The following is an 18,040-nucleotide window of genomic DNA, read 5'->3' as shown; positions in this document are numbered from 1 at the left end:
AGAAACAATTGTTACAAACATTAAGAAAACAAGAGTGTAACAAACCGTGTTCGATCCACAACATCAATAAAAATTGCAAGATTAAGAAACTTGCGACATCTACGATCACCTACTGAAACATCCGGAATAACCAATCTCAATATTCCTAACTCGTGAGAAATTTCAACATTCCTTCAGGTAGGGGTCCTCGGTTGCTATGCATCCAGACGAGGGAGAGAAGGCCGCCGCCGGCGCAACCTTCTCTCCCTTGGCGGCAGCAATGAGGGAGAGAAGGTTGGAAGTTGGTAGACCTCGCGGCGCTGCTCGTGATGAAGCTCCCAGGCGCCGCCCCCACAGTGGGCTGCCTACCCCATGGGACTCCACCGTCGGAGACTGCTCGAAACGGTGGGGATGAGAAGAGGTCGAGATGAGGATTGGGGATGGCGGGGTACTTCGCGCTGGCCACAGAGGTGAGGGTGAGAGGAGTTCAAGATGGAAATGCCTGAGCTCGCCGTGCCATTTGTTTGGTATTCTGGTGTGAGTGAGAGGAGCTGAAAGAAGAGGTGCAGGAGGCGGTGTTACTGGAGACGGATGAATGTGTGGATAAGAATGAATTAGGAGAGATGGAGCCACCGAGGGAACATGTGAGCCCCAGCGTCCTATATATTTACGTGCCTCGGACGCTCGCAGAGTATTCCCGTTTCTGCAATTAAAAGGTACCGAGACAAAGACTATACTATTGTTTTACTCAAACTGCAAGCCAAACATCTATTATCATACATAACACGAGTAGCCCTTTTGTGTCTCGTGAAAAAGAAAAAAATTATAAATTAGTTGTTTCTAATCTCATGCTTACAGATTACCATTCAAGGTCATAATTTAGAATTTTCCAGTCGCTTCCCGTTTGAGCTTTGATTATCAAGTGTTTATGTTTTTCTCACTTTGAAGATGCATGCAATGTGAAAAAAAAACACATGTTAACTTGTTGGTTTGGGTTTGGTCACGTGTTCTTCTGGTTTTGGTTCACCACGAGGCTTCTGCACCATGTCCTTCCGTCTCCTTCCCTCTTTCTCCTCCCCCAAACCAAACCCCCTGACACGAAAAATCTCTCCCACTCCAACCCCTTCATCCGAGTAGTGTAGAACTCGCTCCAACGCCCTCCCTGCGGCCGTCAAAATCCAATCTTTCCGCTCTACGACACCGTTTTCGGGCTTCTTTTCGCCCGCACAGCCGCAAGATTGATCTTATCTTGCTTCAATCGGACCTCAGATATCAATCCAATCCCCAGCTGTTTTTCGCCAATTGCAAAGTGCGGCCGTGGATCGGAGAATGGGGTTCCGATCCGCCGGCGCGATGCTGCGGTTGCTGGTGTGGGCAGCGTTCCTTCTGGGCTGCTGCCACGGGAGGTTCGTGGTGGAGAAGAACAGCCTCAAGGTGACGGCGCCGGATGACCTGAAGGGCACCTACGAGTGCGCCATTGGCAACTTCGGTGTCCCCCAGTACGGCGGCACCATGGTCGGCTTCGTCGCCTACCCCAAGGCCAACAAGAAGGCCTGCAAGAGCTTCGACGATTTCGACATCTCCTACAAGGCCAAGCCGGGGGCGTTCCCCACTTTCCTGCTCGTAGACAGGGGAGGTGAGCAAAATTACAAGATTGCTTCCTCTCCTTGCCACTGTGGTAGTAGCACTTGGTCTCTGTTAGGTCATCCGCGTGTGGACTTGCGATTTTACTGAGCAAGGTCTCTTTCTGCCCCAGTCCGTTGGATTGGATAGTTAGTTGGTCCCTGTTACCTAGTACGCTTTACAAGACGTGCTAGTTTGACTGGATAGACTGATGTTGAAAGATTGACCTCAAGTGGGCAATTCTTTTTTAGTTGTGTGGTCTCTAGTTTGGTGAGTAGAAGATTAGATCTTGTCATGGAATGATGTGATTAAGTTTAATACTCATTGACCCAGTTGTATAAAAGTATACTACCACCAAACCATGACTTGATATGTATAGAAAGGGAACTTAATTCACAGTCCACTACTCCAGAATTCTGCAGTATTTATGTCAATGTCCTGTCAATTTTCGGTGATGCTACATTGATTTTACTTTCAAGCAATTTGCTGTTTATATAACACTCTTTTTTGTCTGTTCTACAAGATGTTGCACTATATCTTCTTAGTTAAATGCATGATGGATTGCATAATATGGTTTTTGTTGCGCTCAGATTGCTACTTCACAAAGAAGGCATGGAATGCACAGAATGCAGGAGCAGCGGCAATCCTTGTCGCTGACGACAAGGATGAACCTCTAATTACAATGGACACCCCTGAGGAAAGTGGGAGGGCAGATTATTTAGAGAACATCACTATCCCTTCAGCACTAATAACCAAGAGCTTTGGGGATAGGCTCAAGAAGGCAATTGATAATGGTGACATGGTCAATGTGAATTTGGATTGGAGGGAGGCTCTGCCCCACCCTGATGAGCGTGTTGAGTATGAATTTTGGACCAACAGTAATGATGAATGTGGCCCAAAATGTGACAGCCAGATTGATTTTGTCAAGAGCTTCAAAGGGGCAGCACAGGTACTTGAGAAGAAAGGCTACACACAGTTCACTCCTCATTATATAACCTGGTATTGCCCAGAGGCCTTCATTCTGAGCAAGCAGTGCAAGTCCCAGTGCATCAATCATGGTAGATACTGTGCACCTGACCCGGAACAGGATTTTAGCAAAGGATATGATGGTAAAGATGTGGTTGTCCAGAATTTGCGCCAAGTTTGTGTGTTTAAAGTTGCTAAGGAGCACAAGAAGCCTTGGTTATGGTGGGACTACGTTACTGATTTTGCGATTCGGTGCCCAATGAAGGAAAAGAAGTACACGAAGGAGTGTGCTGATGGAGTTATCAAGTCACTTGGTATGTTTTGTATTTGCTTCTGTTTAGCTATGTTTTGTGGCAAGGTGCAGTATTTGTACTAAACTTATTTATAATTTACAGGCCTTGATCATAAAGCAATAGATAAATGTATTGGTGATCCAGATGCTGATGAAGAAAACCCTGTTCTGAAAGCTGAACAAGATGCACAGGTTAGTACGTCAATGTGAATGCGTGATCTTTTCTGTTCATCCTATTGTTAATCTGAATACATCACCATCCACCACTTTGTATAGATTGGCAAGGGCTCTCGTGGTGATGTTACCATCTTACCAACTCTGGTAATCAACAATAGACAATACAGAGGTATGTTCTCTTCTATCCTGTAAATTATGCTAAAAAGTATGTTGAGATTACCAGATGAACTTACCTGAGTCTATGTTTCTCAGGGAAGCTTGACAAAGGAGCAGTTCTTAAAGCACTTTGTGCTGGTTTTCGGGAAACTACTGAGCCAGCTGTTTGCTTGAGTGAAGGTTGGTGCATTGATTTCCCTAGTTTTTCCATTTTACTGCATTTATGATCTAGCTTGTACTTCACCAAGTGTAACTTGCATGTAGCATGCTCTTATATAAATCTAATGTTTTTTTTATAACCTTAGATATACAAACAAATGAGTGCCTAGAGAACAATGGTGGCTGTTGGCAAGATAAGGCTGCTAACATCACTGCATGCAAGGTACCTCCTGTCCTGTGGTGTTAGGTTTCTCTTGAAAATTTGGATTATCAGTTTGTTATGTTTAGCTTGTGCATATAATAATTGTTCGGTGAATATGCAGGATACTTTCCGTGGAAGAGTTTGTGAGTGTCCAGTTGTGAAAGGAGTAAAATTCATTGGTGATGGCTATACTCATTGTGAAGGTATGCTGCAAGGCATTATGATTCATCTTTTGGCATTTTCTTTTCTTATATGTTAACAATAACATAGTAAGATTTCTGAAGATCAATAGTTGTCACTAGAGCCTTCTAAGTTATAACATGTGCTTTTGTAATTGTAGCTTCTGGTTCTGGGAGATGTGAAATTAACAATGGAGGGTGTTGGAAAGACACCAGGGATGGGCGGACATACTCTGCCTGCACTGTAAGTGTCAATTGAGTTTTTTGCTGACCTTAAACTTCCATATTATCAGTAGGATCCTGTTCTGTTTTGGTCTTTTGGATAAAAAAAGATGCTTACAAAGTCTGAAATTTTAGTTGTGGTGTCTGTAATCTGCAGGATGATGGCTGTAAATGCCCAGATGGGTTCAAGGGTGATGGTAAACACAAATGTGAAGGTAAGGTTCATTTTCTGAGGTCCTTTTAGAAGTGCTTGCCCGTCCTCAGCTTCTGCAGTAATGGACATATGTGAATATGCACTTCAGAATTGGTTTTGCTGCTGTACTGTTCCCACTTTTCATTTGATGCTGATGTGAAATATTTTGTGGCAGATATTGATGAATGCAAGGAAAGGACTGCATGTCAATGCAAAGAATGCAAATGCAAGAACACATGGGGAAGCTATGAGTGCGGCTGCAGTGGAGGATTGCTTTACATGAAGGAGCATGATACATGCATAAGTACAGCCCTCATACATCTACACTTTCAGTTTATTACTGACTCGCATTTTTATGTTGAATTAACCAGTGAGACTTGAGGCCATAAGTTAGCAGAAGTTGCTGGCTAACTCACCTATTCGAGGCACATGAATCATAATTTTAAATATTTACTCCGATTACTGACAGTTTAAAAGCTCAAAGTAGCACCATATGCTGAATCGAGACATGAACTTGACACTAACTGATACTGATTCCACATTTGCTATACTCAGGTAAAAATGGAGCAACAGAAACAGGCTGGGGCTTCTTGTGGGTTATCTTCTTTGGCGTAGTGGCGGCAGGAATTGCAGGATATGCTGTGTACAAGTACAGGATCCGGGTAAGCCATGAGCGAATTTCATCTGTTGATATTTCTAAGTTCATTATCTTTTGTTATCTCTAAGGTGGAATCTGATTCTGTTTTTGCATTGCCTGTTCCTACAGAGGTATATGGACTCAGAGATCCGTGCCATCATGGCTCAATACATGCCCCTGGACAACCAAGGAGATGTTCCGAGTCATTCTCATCATATTGAGATGTAAGGAGGATGAAGACTATGAGAGGAAACCGGGACGTGATCCAGCTTATTTCCACTCAAGTTACATGTGCATAACCATAACGATCTAATGCCTCACACGCAAAGCAAGATCCTCCTGTAAATTTCTTGACGGTTTGTATCCATGATTTATGGGTTAGCTTAGGCTGTAGACATGTGTTTTGTTTAGTAATTATCGCCATCTCTTGTTTCAGTACTAATAAAGGAGATGGCAGACGGGAATGACTGGTGTTTAGTAATGTTTGTGGTCAGTGGTAGAGGGATACGAGTGCCAACAAACAGAAAACTGCGCCTGGCACCCAGTGAATGAGAAATTGTGTGTATTTGTAAGGGCAGGGGACTGGGCTCTTATGTGCGTGATATTTGATACTGGTGTCTAACAGAAAGACGCTTTGCTCCCTGTAAAACATATGTTTGAGCGGAATCAGTAACTGAGAAAGTTAGCTTCGACTGGTTAACTGAATTCTAAAGCGTTCTGGAATCGCATACTGATGTTGCGTATTTATCAGCATTTGAGCTAATTGCTTATTCAGTTATATGCTACGCTGCTGAATTGAATTTCAGTTTCTGATACTGAAAGCCTCTATCTAAAGCTTGTTTGCAACAATGACGACACAATTTTAGAAGGATATGGAAGTTGAGTTGTTGACTTCTTGTTGGTCAGGATGCATCTTTCAGTATGCCTTTGGATGCAATTTGAAATATAACAAAAAATCATTGGTAGGCGTAGGTGCTCTGTACTCATGTTCTTGGGTTAATCAGTTATAATCAAAGGAATCTGAGTTGTGAGATTATGAGCAGAAAGTTTTGAACGTAATGTCTCGTAGCAAGGATCCACATGCACCAGAAATGTAAATTTCCTGGGGGCAAAAGATGCAGAGCATTCGTACATGTGAATGGGACAAATGACCGAACAAAAAGTGATCTCTTCAAATCCAAAATCCTCTTCAACCCTCTATGCTCTGTTCATATACTGTCCGGTTCTTGAATCAACTAGGATATCATCGCCTATGTTCACAAAAGAGGGCACCGTGACAACAGCTCCAGTTTCCAGGGTTGCAGGCTTTGTTCCTCCTACAAAATACAGTAACAATATGATTCTGGTTACAGGGATGCCAACTTCCACTGGGAAAAAAAAATGGTCGTTCACAACTGGATTATATGTGGTTACTTTGGTTGCAACACGCGTGGTTAACCAATTGCAGGCACTTCTTGCAGAAGCATACTAGATATTGGAGAATCCGTACCTTGTACACTATCGCTTGCCCCGGGGTCAGTATCAGTCACAGTCAGCCTCACAGTGATGGGCAACTCAAAATCAATGATCTACAAAATTATTATAGTTAATGGGGTGAGTAAGAACATACTATATTATAATCTAGCATATTATTCCCCTGGTTCTATAGAAAATTATGTCAATGTGGCAATTAATCTGAAAAACAAAATTGGAAATACCTTCCCATTCCAGTACAACAAATTGCAGTCCATTCCCTCTTTCAGCCATTTTTGCTTGTCACCAACATCTGCTTCGTTTAACCTACTTTCTTCAAATGTTGTCTGGAAAGGGAAATTAACAAGAGCATTGTAAGATAGAAAAATTAACGGAATTGTTTACAGATATCAGGACCTTAATTCAAATTAGAAAGTGGCTAGTTTACATTCAGACATCAAGCTATCTGGGAAGACAAAAACAAAATCTTTTTTTTTCCTGAAATGGAATTGAAATTGACCATCGTGCCAATCTTTTTTACTTCAACAATTTGAGTGGAAGCCAGTTCACAGTGGGTTTTCAAGCAAGTATAATGGTACACAAGATGGTCTAAGAAAAGGGTGCCTTGGGGTGTTGAAGTGGGACAAATTCTGGAGGAAACTGGAAGGGGGTGGTAAGTGGTTGGTCACCGCACTACCATTCATTAAGAAGAAATACGTTAGCTTGTTTTTTTTCTTCTCGAACACGGACGAGAGTTGTGCATCTTTTCATTGAGAAGAACTCGAGTTAACACAAACTTAAAGTAATGCTTTTGATACCAGAATTTCCTAGAAAATTATCTAAATATAAAGCTCACCTCTAACAACCAATGCCATGAGAAAAAAAATTGAAAAACATAAAGCAAGGTGGCTTGCAATGATAGGCATTTTCACTAATTATTTGGGTGAAAAGTGAATTATCTACCAGATCCATGAACACGAACTGGGAGCCATCCTTGTATGTAAATTGCTTGGTTTCCTTTGAAAGGGATGGCTCCTGTAGCTGAAAGTTTTCATGAAGAAGTGACTATTAGTTGTTGCATGACTGAAGAACATTGAGGAAGAGACAATGGACATAAAACATGGATTGGTGAAGCAAAAGAAATCCGCAGTAGGCTAAATATACAGCATGCATAATTCCAGAAATTACAGAAAATAAGAAAAAGCAATAATTTTGTTAACTAAGCTAAATCATGTACCAGCAGTTTTTTTCCAAGGAAAAAAAAAGATGTGCTACCAACACAGACACATAGGGGAAAAACAGAAGAACTGCTAAACAGTGGCAAGATTCTGAAGATGTGAGTTAGAGGCCAGATTACCGTACTTCCAGCTCGAAAGGTTTTCTCAACTGTATTGCCAGTGACATAATTGCGCATTTTTGTCCTGACAAAAGCAGCACCTTTTCCAGGCTTGACGTGGAGAAACTCTGTTGTTGGATGAAGAGGAGGAAATTATATTTCTCATAACAACGATAGGCATTGCGTGGCAGCGGCTAAGGCTACAGGTTAAATACTCTACACATATTTGAGTTTACAAAGGAAGCACCTTTTCCATCTCTACGAATTCTGGTGCTAAGGAAACAAATCATTTGTCCATGAGCAACAAGGTATTGGACTTGATAAGTTTCCACAAATTATGCTAGTACGTATGCTGATTGTTGCACATCCTTCAAGAGCAGTTGAGGAAGAATAACGAGAGATAATCTACCGCATTGTCTGGTCTAGCCGCCCAGCAATCAGAGGAAGAAAAGCGTTACTAGTGAGAAACTTTTGTCACCTAGAACTTTCCATGGCGCGCCGTCGACCTCTACGTTGGTGCCAACCCTGATGTCATTGCTGGAGAGCGCATAAACGCCTGGAAGGAAAGCAGTTAAGCTGCCAGCAAGAAACGAAAGAAAAACACTGGGTGCTCTGAAACTGTAGCCGAAGAAATGGTGTGGACTGAGAGGAGAGAGGAGGGGCAGAGCATTTAGTTACGGGTGAAGAGGCGGGAGCGGAGGGGGACGGGGCAGGAGGGCAGGCGACGGAGCTGGAGGGAGGCGGAGGCTGCCGCGACGCCGTGGGGATGGTGGCAGGCGGGGCCGGCGGCGAGGTGGCGGAGGGAGGCCATTCCTTGCTGCTTCCTCCGCAGACCACGGGCGCAGGTGATGTGGATGTTGTGATAAGGGGTGTGGAATGGAACGGAGAACGCCGGGGTGCTGTGCTGGAAAGCCGGAGGGAGGATTGGGCCAACATGTCGTGAGCCCGTTCGACTTGTAGCCCACCGGGTACGGCCCACCGATTCCTTTTCTTGGTCACGTACGGTGGCTGCTGGTGTAGCTTTGTTTGATTGTTACCTGGGAGTATCAGCTTTGGTTTTTGCTAGCATGTACGATTCAGAGATGAGATGCTGGAGGAGACTCTGGCTTGCAGGGAGGGTCTTGTCCTGGCCTGTTGGTGTTTGTACCCAGTACGTTTTAGCTAGTTAATAATGAAGTGTGCTACCTCTAAAAAAACTGGAGTAATCCACACTCTCTCTGTTACCACGTCAATCAAGCTGTTGTCCTGTTCCATCCTATTCCTACTACCCACCAAGAGGAATATAGTCGATCACCCTCTTTACATTACATGCATCTCGATCCATCTCAACAGCATCATATTTACTTCATCACACTGTCTTCTTTGTCTATGATGAGTGTCATCTTGATTTGTAGTTTGTGCTGCTACCTCTCAACCCCTACACACTGTCACTACAAAAAACAGGTTTTAGTCCAATACGCGCTCAGTATTTCGCCCAACATGTATGCATGTACCGGAGCTTGACTTTAATTTTGTTAAGAAAAGAAAAGAAAAGCTGCTGTTGTTAGCCACACCACAGCATACACCTACCACTAGCTGCACTGCCGTCGGTTGTAGGTGGCACCGATTGAATTAGGTCGCAGCCACCCGCCTGGCCTCCTTCCCTGCCTCTCCTTCTACCTAACTCTCTCCATCCATACATCCAGCCAGCCAGCCATCAGAGATTGCAATTGCCATTGCACCCAGATCACACTCTTTTAGTTGCTGCCTAGCTAGCCTGCTCTTTCTTCCTGCCTATCTCCACTCAGGTCGTCTCTTCCTGAGGCACAACCACAGGCCAGCTCCAACGGTACCCTTTCTGCCTCCATTCATCAGTTGTTTCTCCCATCCCCTAGCTTGTCGTACGTCGTCACCACAAAGGCAAAAGTAAGTTGCTGCTGCATTGATAAAACTTTTTCTTCCTTTCACCTACCATTCTCCATTTCATGCATCGTATACATTATTGATCTGTTGCCTGCCTGCCTGGTAATAACGTCGTTGCATGTGCCGCATTCAGTGGGCTCGGAGACGGAGACCGTGGAAGGCATCCCGTTCCCGGCGGAGATCACCGCCGGCAGCGGCAACCCTCTCTCTCTCCTAGCTAACGGCATCACGGACATCGAGATCCACTTCCTGCAGATCAAGTTCAACGCCATCGGCATCTACCTCCACAACAACGACGTCCTGCTCGGCCACCTGCAGAGCTGGAAGGGCAAGACGGCCGACGACCTGCTCGGAGACGACGCCTTCTTCCAGGCCCTCGTCTCGGCTCCCGTGGAGAAGCTGTTCCGCGTCGTCGTCATCAAGGAGATCAAGGGCTCGCAGTACGGCGTGCAGCTCGAGAGCTCCGTGCGCGACCGCCTCGTCGCCGCCGACAGGTACGACGACGACGACGAGGAGGCGCTGGAGAAGGTCGCCGACTTCTTCCAGGCCAAGTACTTCAAGCCCGCCTCCGTCATCACCTTCCACTTCCCGGCCACTCCACCAGCTGGGGCTGCTGCGGAGATATCGTTCGCGACGGAGGGAAAGGATGAAGCCAAGATGAGGGTGGAGAACGAGAACGTGGCGGGGATGATCCAGAAGTGGTACCTTGGCGGCGAGTCGGCGGTTTCTCCGACCACCGTCCGGAGCCTGGCAGATCGTTTCGCGGCGCTGCTCTCCGCCGCGTGATCGATTATTAGTATATTATTATTGCTGCGACTGCTAATTAATAATTTCCTTCCACCGGAATTGAACTCGTTAATAAATTCTGTCCTATGGTTCGTCTCGTGTATAATGCATGTATTGCAGCAAACTAAATTGCTGATGATAATTAAGCCTGGCTTTTGAAATGGTCTGGACGAAGGCACACAGATCGATGTTTTTGATCTCATGGCATGGTTGCTATTCTTATGGCAAAGCGTTTTTCTTTTAAATCTTGTACCGTCGATTATATATCTTGAAGAATGTCTACGGACCAAAAGAAAAACAGTTGCGCTATCTTGCAAACTTACAAGCAAAAATAGAGATATAAAGCTTTCGTTTTTTTTTCAGCCGCAATGCTGTAGACAAAAACTTGAGCTGATTAGTATGATAACCAACCTTAGTACAATGGTCCAATCTCCACGCAGATTATCAACTGCAAATCGTAACAAAACCATCCACTACGTTTAGCAGTACAGCACTGGTGCCAGTCATCAAATGGCAATTGAAAGTGCAACTCTGATGTTCAGTTCTTCACTAAGTTACCAGGCATGCATGCCAATATATACCAAATGTACTTCAGAAAACCGTCCTAGTTACAGAGACCTTGCTAACTAAAATTAAGATCGATAACAGCAATCGCAAGGGCCTATGTAGGGCTAGCCAAAACCCTCGCAAAGTCGCAAGGCTGCTACAAGATCACTGGCTACCACCATACACAAAACTAGGAAACAGCCAAAGGCTACCTATTTGACTGTAGTCCGGCGGGAATGCAAAACCATACATCATGCTGTGAACTGTGTTGTGGTTCGGCACTGACTGACCAAGCTCCACCGCTGTCCAAGTTTCATCAGGATCCTCAAATAGCCTGGCAACGTAAGTGCAGTTACTCTTTCCTCCCCGTCTTTCAGGGTTCATGAAACAAAATGCAGGATTCCTCTTATCAAGGCTAACAAACAGAGCTTGATTTTCCAACTTTTCCATCTTCGCCCGCTTTGCTGGTTTGACCGAGAAGTCAAGGCGAAAGACCTCAAAGATTCTAGAAAAGTCACTGAACTCGTCAGAGCTATGTGAGCGAAATGTGAAGTCAACCATGAGAAGCATGTCACCACAGGCCACCAACCATGGGTTAAGAGGCACTGTCTGCAGGGACTGCCACATAATTGCAACTTCTTGCATGCTGAACTGAGGTGTTAATTGCACAGTGTGAAGTCTTATAAGAGCATCTATGATAAGGATATGACCTTTGAAGAACACAACTGATGGATGTGTTCATGATCAAGAGCAAGAGGATGAACTGACCAGGAGTTTGATCCAACCTGCCACTCAAACATGGAAGCCCTTGAGAAAAGGAGGACGCGCGAGTTGGGTGAGCTGAATGGAGCCGAAAGGACGCCTATGCCAGAAAACCAACCAAGTTCATTGTTGCATGGGAGTTTTGGGGTCTTCACCTTGGCACCAGTGTAGGCATCAACAAGGAGGCAGTCCTCATAGGTGAAGATAAGATACCTATATGAGCAGCCCAAATAGTACATTGTATTTGGAGTACTTTGAGGCAACGCATAGCGAAGGGATAAGTTTTCCTTGCTAGGATCGCTGAGCTGCCATGTGCAATCAGATAAAAGGAGGGGCTTGATACCTCTGGTATGTGGACGAAAAAAATAAGGACCATCTGGTTCGAAATGGAGAGGCGGGAAGCTGAAGGTATACATGGAGGGGAAGGAAGAGACTGCAGTGCGCCAAGAGCGGCAGGTGCCAATAAAAGCAAGGAAGTCATGGAATGAGGTAATGAGATCAATGATTTCGTGAAGCAGGCTATCCAGGCAATCTGCACAGACATGAGGTCCAGATGGAGTCAAGGAGGTCAAGCCTGAGGCATGGTAAGTGTTCTTAGAGGGGCTCTCCACAATGGTAACTTCTCTGCCACATAGAAATTCAAGAAGAATCGATCAGAATAAAGAACTGAAACATAATAAAGTTATACTGTATGAGTTAGTACACTGTAGGAAATGCAGTAGCCTTTAACTGAACAAAATTCAAGGTAGTCTATTTGGACGTGGTAAACTTCAATCAGAAGAAGCTACATCTATCAGAACCACCTACAGCTTGGTTTTTTCCACAATAGCATAATTAGAATCTTTTTGTTGTGCCAACAGCGTGCATGTACAACTATATATTTTCAATCATGGCAGGGGGGCTGCTTTGTAGAGTAAGAGTATCCTCAAAATAAATATCAATTGAGATAAAATACTGAACGATATACTCCCCTTCTTAGATAAACAACTTTCATGTGACTATTTGCTTTCCTATAATCCACTTGGTCGCTAAACAGACCATGGCAGCCCCATGACCATGAGGAAGACCAAATTAACATGATATTATGCAGTGACAAAATGAGGGGCGCTCTTTTATGATTCTACTGTGGATCCAACGCATCCACTCAATAAAATGAATCACATCATGTGATGAGTATACATTTCCATAGCATTAAAAGGATGATAATCCCTTCCCCTGTTCATCTGTACAACTTTGATTTTTTTTTTATAGCTCATTCCTTTCCAAACTCCAATAATCAGGGTCACCACAGAAGTATACATCAAAAAACAAATTTGAGATTATGTTTCACTTCATCACCAAACTATTTGAGCAAAGTTCAAGGCAGTGGCATGACCAAGACTATACTCAGAATAGCAACAGCCGTCTACCAAGTAATCAAGGAGTTCTTGACCTATTTGTCTAATATTGTCTGGTCAGAGAAAAAAGAAGTTATTTGGAACATTCTCAAACAGACATGCCGTATAGGCAGGAGTGGAGACCCTGAATATCACTGGCAGTATCAGTTCGTCGCGGTGTCAAAATATCACCACTAATTCATTAGAAATATGCTAAAAGTCCACGCAAATACTCGGCATTTCACTCGTACTAATTAACTAAAGCAAGACTAGAGACTAATTGATGCGGGCCGTTCCCTCAGCATCACGGCTCGGCCCGGCAGGGTCGTCGGCTGCCTCCCACAGCTGGGCCTCCTATCTCACGGAGTGGGCCTCCCACACTTGAACAACAGCGCCTTATTGTCGTTGCCTCGCCGGCGGCACCGTCGTGGAGCAGCGAGTTCCGGCATATCGGGCAGGACGAGTGCGCCGCGAGCCACATGTCGTGGAATCCGTGGGAGCAGCCGCACCTTTCTCGCCGAGCATGGTGTTATTAGCTTTGTGCCTTGCGTGTAAACAATGCTTCGATCATCTAGCTAGCCCAGATAGTGTGGTCGGCACACAGCACACACCCCTCTAGCACGCAGCATTATCATTTTGATTAATCGATCCGATCCAACCAGAGGTGCATGCACGTAAGCTCTGGGGCAGCACTTTTGTCATTTCACAAGCTAGTAAATGGAAAAAGAAAAATAAAAAAAAGAGGCACAATGTCAAGAAACTCAATGATATGGATGGCAAATTTACCAAGTTCATGCTCATGTCATAGTGTCAAATATGCGAATGAAGCCTTATGTCTGGAGTGTCGAAAATCCGAATTTCTCGGCGTAGTCCGTAGAGCAGTAGGCAAGAGAGTCGTCGTCTTCAATTTTCTTGGGTCCAGGCTGACAGCGAAACCCTACTACTTAGCTTGTTTGTTGCTTGTGTTACGAGTAAAATACACCTGCAGTCTGATCGCTTTAACTTCACCTTGTAACTTTTACTGTCAATATATAAACAGTTAGCGGGTGAGCCTGTAGCTCAGTGGTAGAGCATAACCACCCGAGAAATTTCTAAAATTGGGATCCAATCCGTGAGCCTTTTAAGGCCAAGGGCTCGAATCCTGGGTGCTGCGCAATAAAAACTCCCTGCAGTCAGGGTTCGGGGAGGAGACTTTTCCGCAACTGGAAGCCGGTTTGTTTTCTCTTAGTGAAATACGGTGGAGGGTGTTTATATATAAACAGTTAAATGACTATAAACAGCTGGACGATTAATAATTGAAGACTAGATCAGTCTGACGGCCATTATTTAACATGGTAAATGATTTAAAACATTTAATTAACTTTCTTTCAAATATGTTATATTTTTAATTAAAAAAATGTTGGCCAGAAGGCTTGACCTTTGTGATCCTGCCGATCGATGTCCTAAACAACATGTGCGTATTTTGGAGTGGTTGGGTTTTGAGATGTGCGTATTTTAGCAGTCAGCAGCTAGCTAGCATATATGTATGGACATTATTAATTAATAACAAGTAAGCACCACCGACAGCTCGCCATAGAGCAGAACGACTAATAATTGTCTGAATAAGTATTCCCTCCATTCCAAAATAAATATTCGTTTGGCACTCAAATAAGTAGGTCCAAGCTGTTGGAATATTTGGGTCTATTAATGCAAAGGTCCACCATATAAATCTAAATAATTCTAATAAAATTTCAAAGGCCTATTAGTGTAAAGGTGCATGGCAACGAGTTAGCCCCACGTTGCTAGTGGAGGTGGAGGAAGCTCAACTTAAATAGTTGGACGCTCTCCATGCTCTTGCAAGTGTGAGTGAGAGGAAGAAGAAAGAACGCGCGCGCTCGCTCGCCCGGCCTCGCCGGGCCGGCTCAGGCGAAGGGCGCGCGACATGCGCGTGAATAGTCCGCCAACATCCAGTCCAATCCTTGCGGGCACGCGGCTTTCTTTTACAGATTTGTTTTGCCACTTCGAATCTGTTACGGATTTCACGCGCGGAATTTTGGGACTCGTAACCGACTTGGTTTTTGGGACGCCAAAAACCCTAGCGGTTCTTTCTTATAAATACTGCGCGGGTGTGAAAAAATAAAACATAGAAGACGCACAACATGCCTCAACCTGCCTGCTGCGCCGCCCCGTACACTACTTCGTCCTGTTCGTTGGCGTGCACCGGCGATCGGGAGAGCAGGTCTGCGGAACCTCGTCCTCAGCGATCCTGCATCATGAGAGAGCGAATAAGGTTTTTGGGAAGCGCTCTGCGCGACTGCTCGAATGCTTCCACATTGTCGTCCTCGTCGCCATGGATCAGGACGTCACCATGGATCGTCTTCCTCCTTGTCAGTGGGGCACGACTCGGCGTCGTCAAGCACGCGAAGGTGCTGATCGTTGCCGTCGTCTTCTTTATCCGTTATTTCGATCAGCCAAGAAACGTACGGTTCTCTGTCCCTAACTATATCTTTCATATCTAATATGATGTGGTTAGGGTTAATCTTACTGCTGCAATGTTATATCTTAAATTACTTAATGAGCATGTTTAGATATGTTCATTTTCTGTACGCAATTTTCGTTATGGTCATGATTTATCTTCGAATTAATTTAAACTGAAACTCTTATTTTTTTTCCATCAAAAGCAGCAATGAACAGTATATATAGCAGCGGTTCTTATTGATCTGATCACAGCAGGACACAAGCGTACATGTATAAGCAGCATATATACATCGATCGTACAGGCATGTATATCTGCACGTACACGCATATTACAACATTTGATTACTACATAATTAATACAGATGCTGCTGTTGCTGCTGATGCCTTCATTTTATTCTCCTTAATAGCTCGTAGCTAGCTATTAGCTTCTGACCGACCGAGCTGCTTCTCATCAGGTAAGTCTGATGTACAATTTAGTTGACCCTGCGTCAAAGAAATAAAATCGAGGCACGCATGTATACAAGATCAGTAATTTGCAAGATATGCACATACATATGCAGTAGTAATACTGTAAAAGATATATATATATATATATAGGAAATAAAATAAAGAGGACGACGATATATTATGTTATATATAGATGATGGTAGAGAGAATTATTAAGTATATATGTAGTAGGGCGGTATGTACTTGTTGCAGTCTGTGGACATGCTGATGGGGAATGGCACGGAGACGCCGCACTTGCCGGGGATGGTGGCGACGGTGCCCATGTTCACCGACTTGACCGTGTTGGCCAGGCTCTTGAGGCACCGGCACGCCGCCTGCCGGTCCGCGCTCGTGCGCGCCGCGCTGTTCAGGCTGCGCACGCCGCCGCAGCACGACGACGGGAGCATGCTCGCCTTCCCCGTCGCGTACGGGATGCACGGCGCCAGCGCCGAACCCACCTGCCCGCAGGTGATAGCCGCCGACGCCGACGCCACCAGAGCCGCCGCCGCGACCACAACGGCCAAGGCCACCACCGCCTGCATCCTGCAGCTGCTCTGCTTGTTGTCCTTCATCATCAGAGCCATTATTGTATTATTATTATCGATCGGCGGTCGTGCTAAGCTAAGCAAAGCAAATGCTGTGTGTGTTGCAGTGTGAGCTAGTGTGGATGGCTAGCTGCTGTGGGGGATGAGTAGGATCACCACCAGGCCAGTTTAAATAGAGGGAGCTCACCAGGTTAGTCCTCCACTTCTACTGGAGTGGTATACCTACGTACTCGATCCACCTTGTCTCCATCTGCGTCAATGGATGATTGAACGATCCATTGATGGCTGTCGTTGCCAGGTCGTTGGGCGTTGGACTGGTAGCTAGCTAGGTTTTTTATACTTTTCTGCTAATTATTCCATCTCTCTCCCTCTCTCTGTATATATATCTCGATCACGATCCAAATATATATGAAAAATGACATCACATTTAATTTCCATCTTCCCACGTATGTACGTGTCGAAAGATGTCTGAAAACAGTTTTCATGGAGCCGTTTGGATCCTCTCATTTTGGAGGAATTAAAATCTATTTAATAAACTAAACTAAGGTACTTAGCTTAGATTTGACATCCCACCATTTTTCAATCACTTTTCCTATCCTAAATTTATAGGGTGGAAGATGAAAATTGATTCTATACCCTACAAAACTATGTTTCTATTCCGTAACTTATAGTACGCTCTTTGCATTGGCTCACTCCTCTATAGTAGAAATGTAGTATATAAATATCTTTCTAATGAGACCAACAATAGTACATAAATATATTCCGTATATAATCATATTAGCTTAATAGATCTGTGTCTAAATTATGATTATTAGAATGGAATTCAATTCTAAGATTCCAAACGGACCTAAAATTAATTAAATTCCAAAAATTCCCCTCTTCACTTCACTAAGGCTATATGATGGAGAGCGAATTGAACTGTTACTGGAATTTTCGCCACGGCAACTGAGCTCTCTGCTGCTTGCTGGCAACTAGAACAGGAGCGGAGTGACGAGCTAGACTTGGACTGTATGTGTAGAATAATTTTCTGCAATTCCCTGAGGAAAAGGGTACCTCAACTTGCAGTAGTAAGATTGAGAAAAATTCAATGAGGATACATGCTGATGTGATGATATATGCATATACTCCTTCCGTCCCAAATTACAATTTATTTTAATTTTTCTAGATACATATATTTTGCTATGCATCTAATGTATAGGTACGTAGCAAAGCTTATGAATCTAGAAAAATCAAAATAATTTGGACCACGTAATTCCAAGTCTTTGTTGCACCTTCCATGCTCGATCAAAGTGTCGCAGTAGATAACCTAGTTTGCAGGTCAAGTAGCTACTAGCTCCTGGATCAATAGCTACTATTCATCATTTAGCAGTGCATGGTAGCAGCTAGCTAGCCTTAAATTGTTCGTTGCCACGTCTCTGTACATAGATGCAAGATGGACGACTAGCCAGCCAACGATAACCATCTCGATCCATCACGAGCAAACATTCCATTGCTAGCTAATGTAACTGACATTTACTCTCTCCCATACGCAAAGCGCGCGTGGATGCTTCTCAGCCACGACTTGTGTTCACATGCAACCAACTAACTTCAATTCCAACTTCAAATCA

General features: G+C 44.3%; 4 protein-coding genes and 1 pseudogene across 7 annotated transcripts; 2 read left to right on the top strand and 3 right to left on the bottom strand.

Moving 5' to 3' along the window:
- Positions 1–1,009: 1,009 nt before the first annotated feature.
- Positions 1,010–5,485, top strand: LOC112902929 (vacuolar-sorting receptor 1-like). 3 transcript variants are annotated; one of them, XR_003230694.1, is made up of 13 exons: positions 1,010–1,615; positions 2,193–2,882; positions 2,964–3,052; positions 3,137–3,206; positions 3,290–3,373; positions 3,499–3,575; positions 3,676–3,757; positions 3,895–3,977; positions 4,113–4,170; positions 4,324–4,452; positions 4,704–4,810; positions 4,915–5,126; positions 5,222–5,485. XR_003230694.1 is itself a non-coding variant. In XM_025972125.1 (12 exons), exons 1-12 carry the CDS (start codon positions 1,309–1,311, stop codon positions 5,011–5,013), a joined length of 1,875 nt encoding a protein of 624 aa, XP_025827910.1. In that variant the 5' UTR covers positions 1,010–1,308; the 3' UTR covers positions 5,014–5,446. The 3 variants fall into 3 exon arrangements, 1 of the variants encoding a protein (XP_025827910.1); XR_003230693.1 differs by having other exon boundaries at positions 4,915–5,141; XM_025972125.1 differs by having other exon boundaries at positions 4,915–5,446.
- Positions 5,486–5,795: 310 nt separating this feature from the next.
- On the bottom strand, positions 5,796–8,457 carry LOC112902932 (elongation factor P-like). Of its 2 annotated transcripts, XM_025972127.1 has the most exons (7): positions 8,252–8,456; positions 8,052–8,129; positions 7,595–7,701; positions 7,201–7,278; positions 6,483–6,584; positions 6,275–6,353; positions 5,796–6,101 (listed from the first exon to the last, which is right to left on the bottom strand). In XM_025972127.1, the coding sequence occupies exons 1-7, from the start codon at positions 8,382–8,384 to the stop codon at positions 5,983–5,985; spliced, it is 696 nt and encodes a 231-aa protein (XP_025827912.1). In that variant the 5' UTR covers positions 8,385–8,456; the 3' UTR covers positions 5,796–5,982. The 2 variants fall into 2 exon arrangements, with proteins under 2 accessions (XP_025827912.1, XP_025827913.1); XM_025972128.1 differs by lacking the exon at positions 7,201–7,278 and having other exon boundaries at positions 8,252–8,457.
- Positions 8,458–9,292: 835 nt separating this feature from the next.
- LOC112902934 (probable chalcone--flavonone isomerase 3) lies at positions 9,293–10,427 on the top strand. The gene is made up of 2 exons (XM_025972132.1): positions 9,293–9,478; positions 9,609–10,427. Coding segments are annotated over exons 1-2 (654 nt in total). The 5' UTR covers positions 9,293–9,477; the 3' UTR covers positions 10,262–10,427.
- Positions 10,428–10,972: 545 nt separating this feature from the next.
- Positions 10,973–13,426, bottom strand: LOC112902522 (annotated as a pseudogene).
- Positions 13,427–15,611: 2,185 nt separating this feature from the next.
- On the bottom strand, positions 15,612–16,594 carry LOC112902506 (non-specific lipid-transfer protein 3-like). Its single transcript, XM_025971629.1, has 2 exons — positions 16,093–16,594; positions 15,612–15,885 (listed from the first exon to the last, which is right to left on the bottom strand). Exons 1-2 carry the CDS (start codon positions 16,470–16,472, stop codon positions 15,876–15,878), a joined length of 390 nt encoding a protein of 129 aa, XP_025827414.1. The 5' UTR covers positions 16,473–16,594; the 3' UTR covers positions 15,612–15,875.
- Positions 16,595–18,040: the final 1,446 nt, after the last annotated feature.

This window comes from Panicum hallii, chromosome 8 (genome assembly GCF_002211085.1).
Source record: "Panicum hallii strain FIL2 chromosome 8, PHallii_v3.1, whole genome shotgun sequence".
NCBI lineage: Eukaryota > Viridiplantae > Streptophyta > Magnoliopsida > Poales > Poaceae > Panicum > Panicum hallii.
The sequence above is the reverse complement of the archived record's forward strand: the minus strand, read 5'-3'. Positions and strand labels throughout refer to the sequence as shown.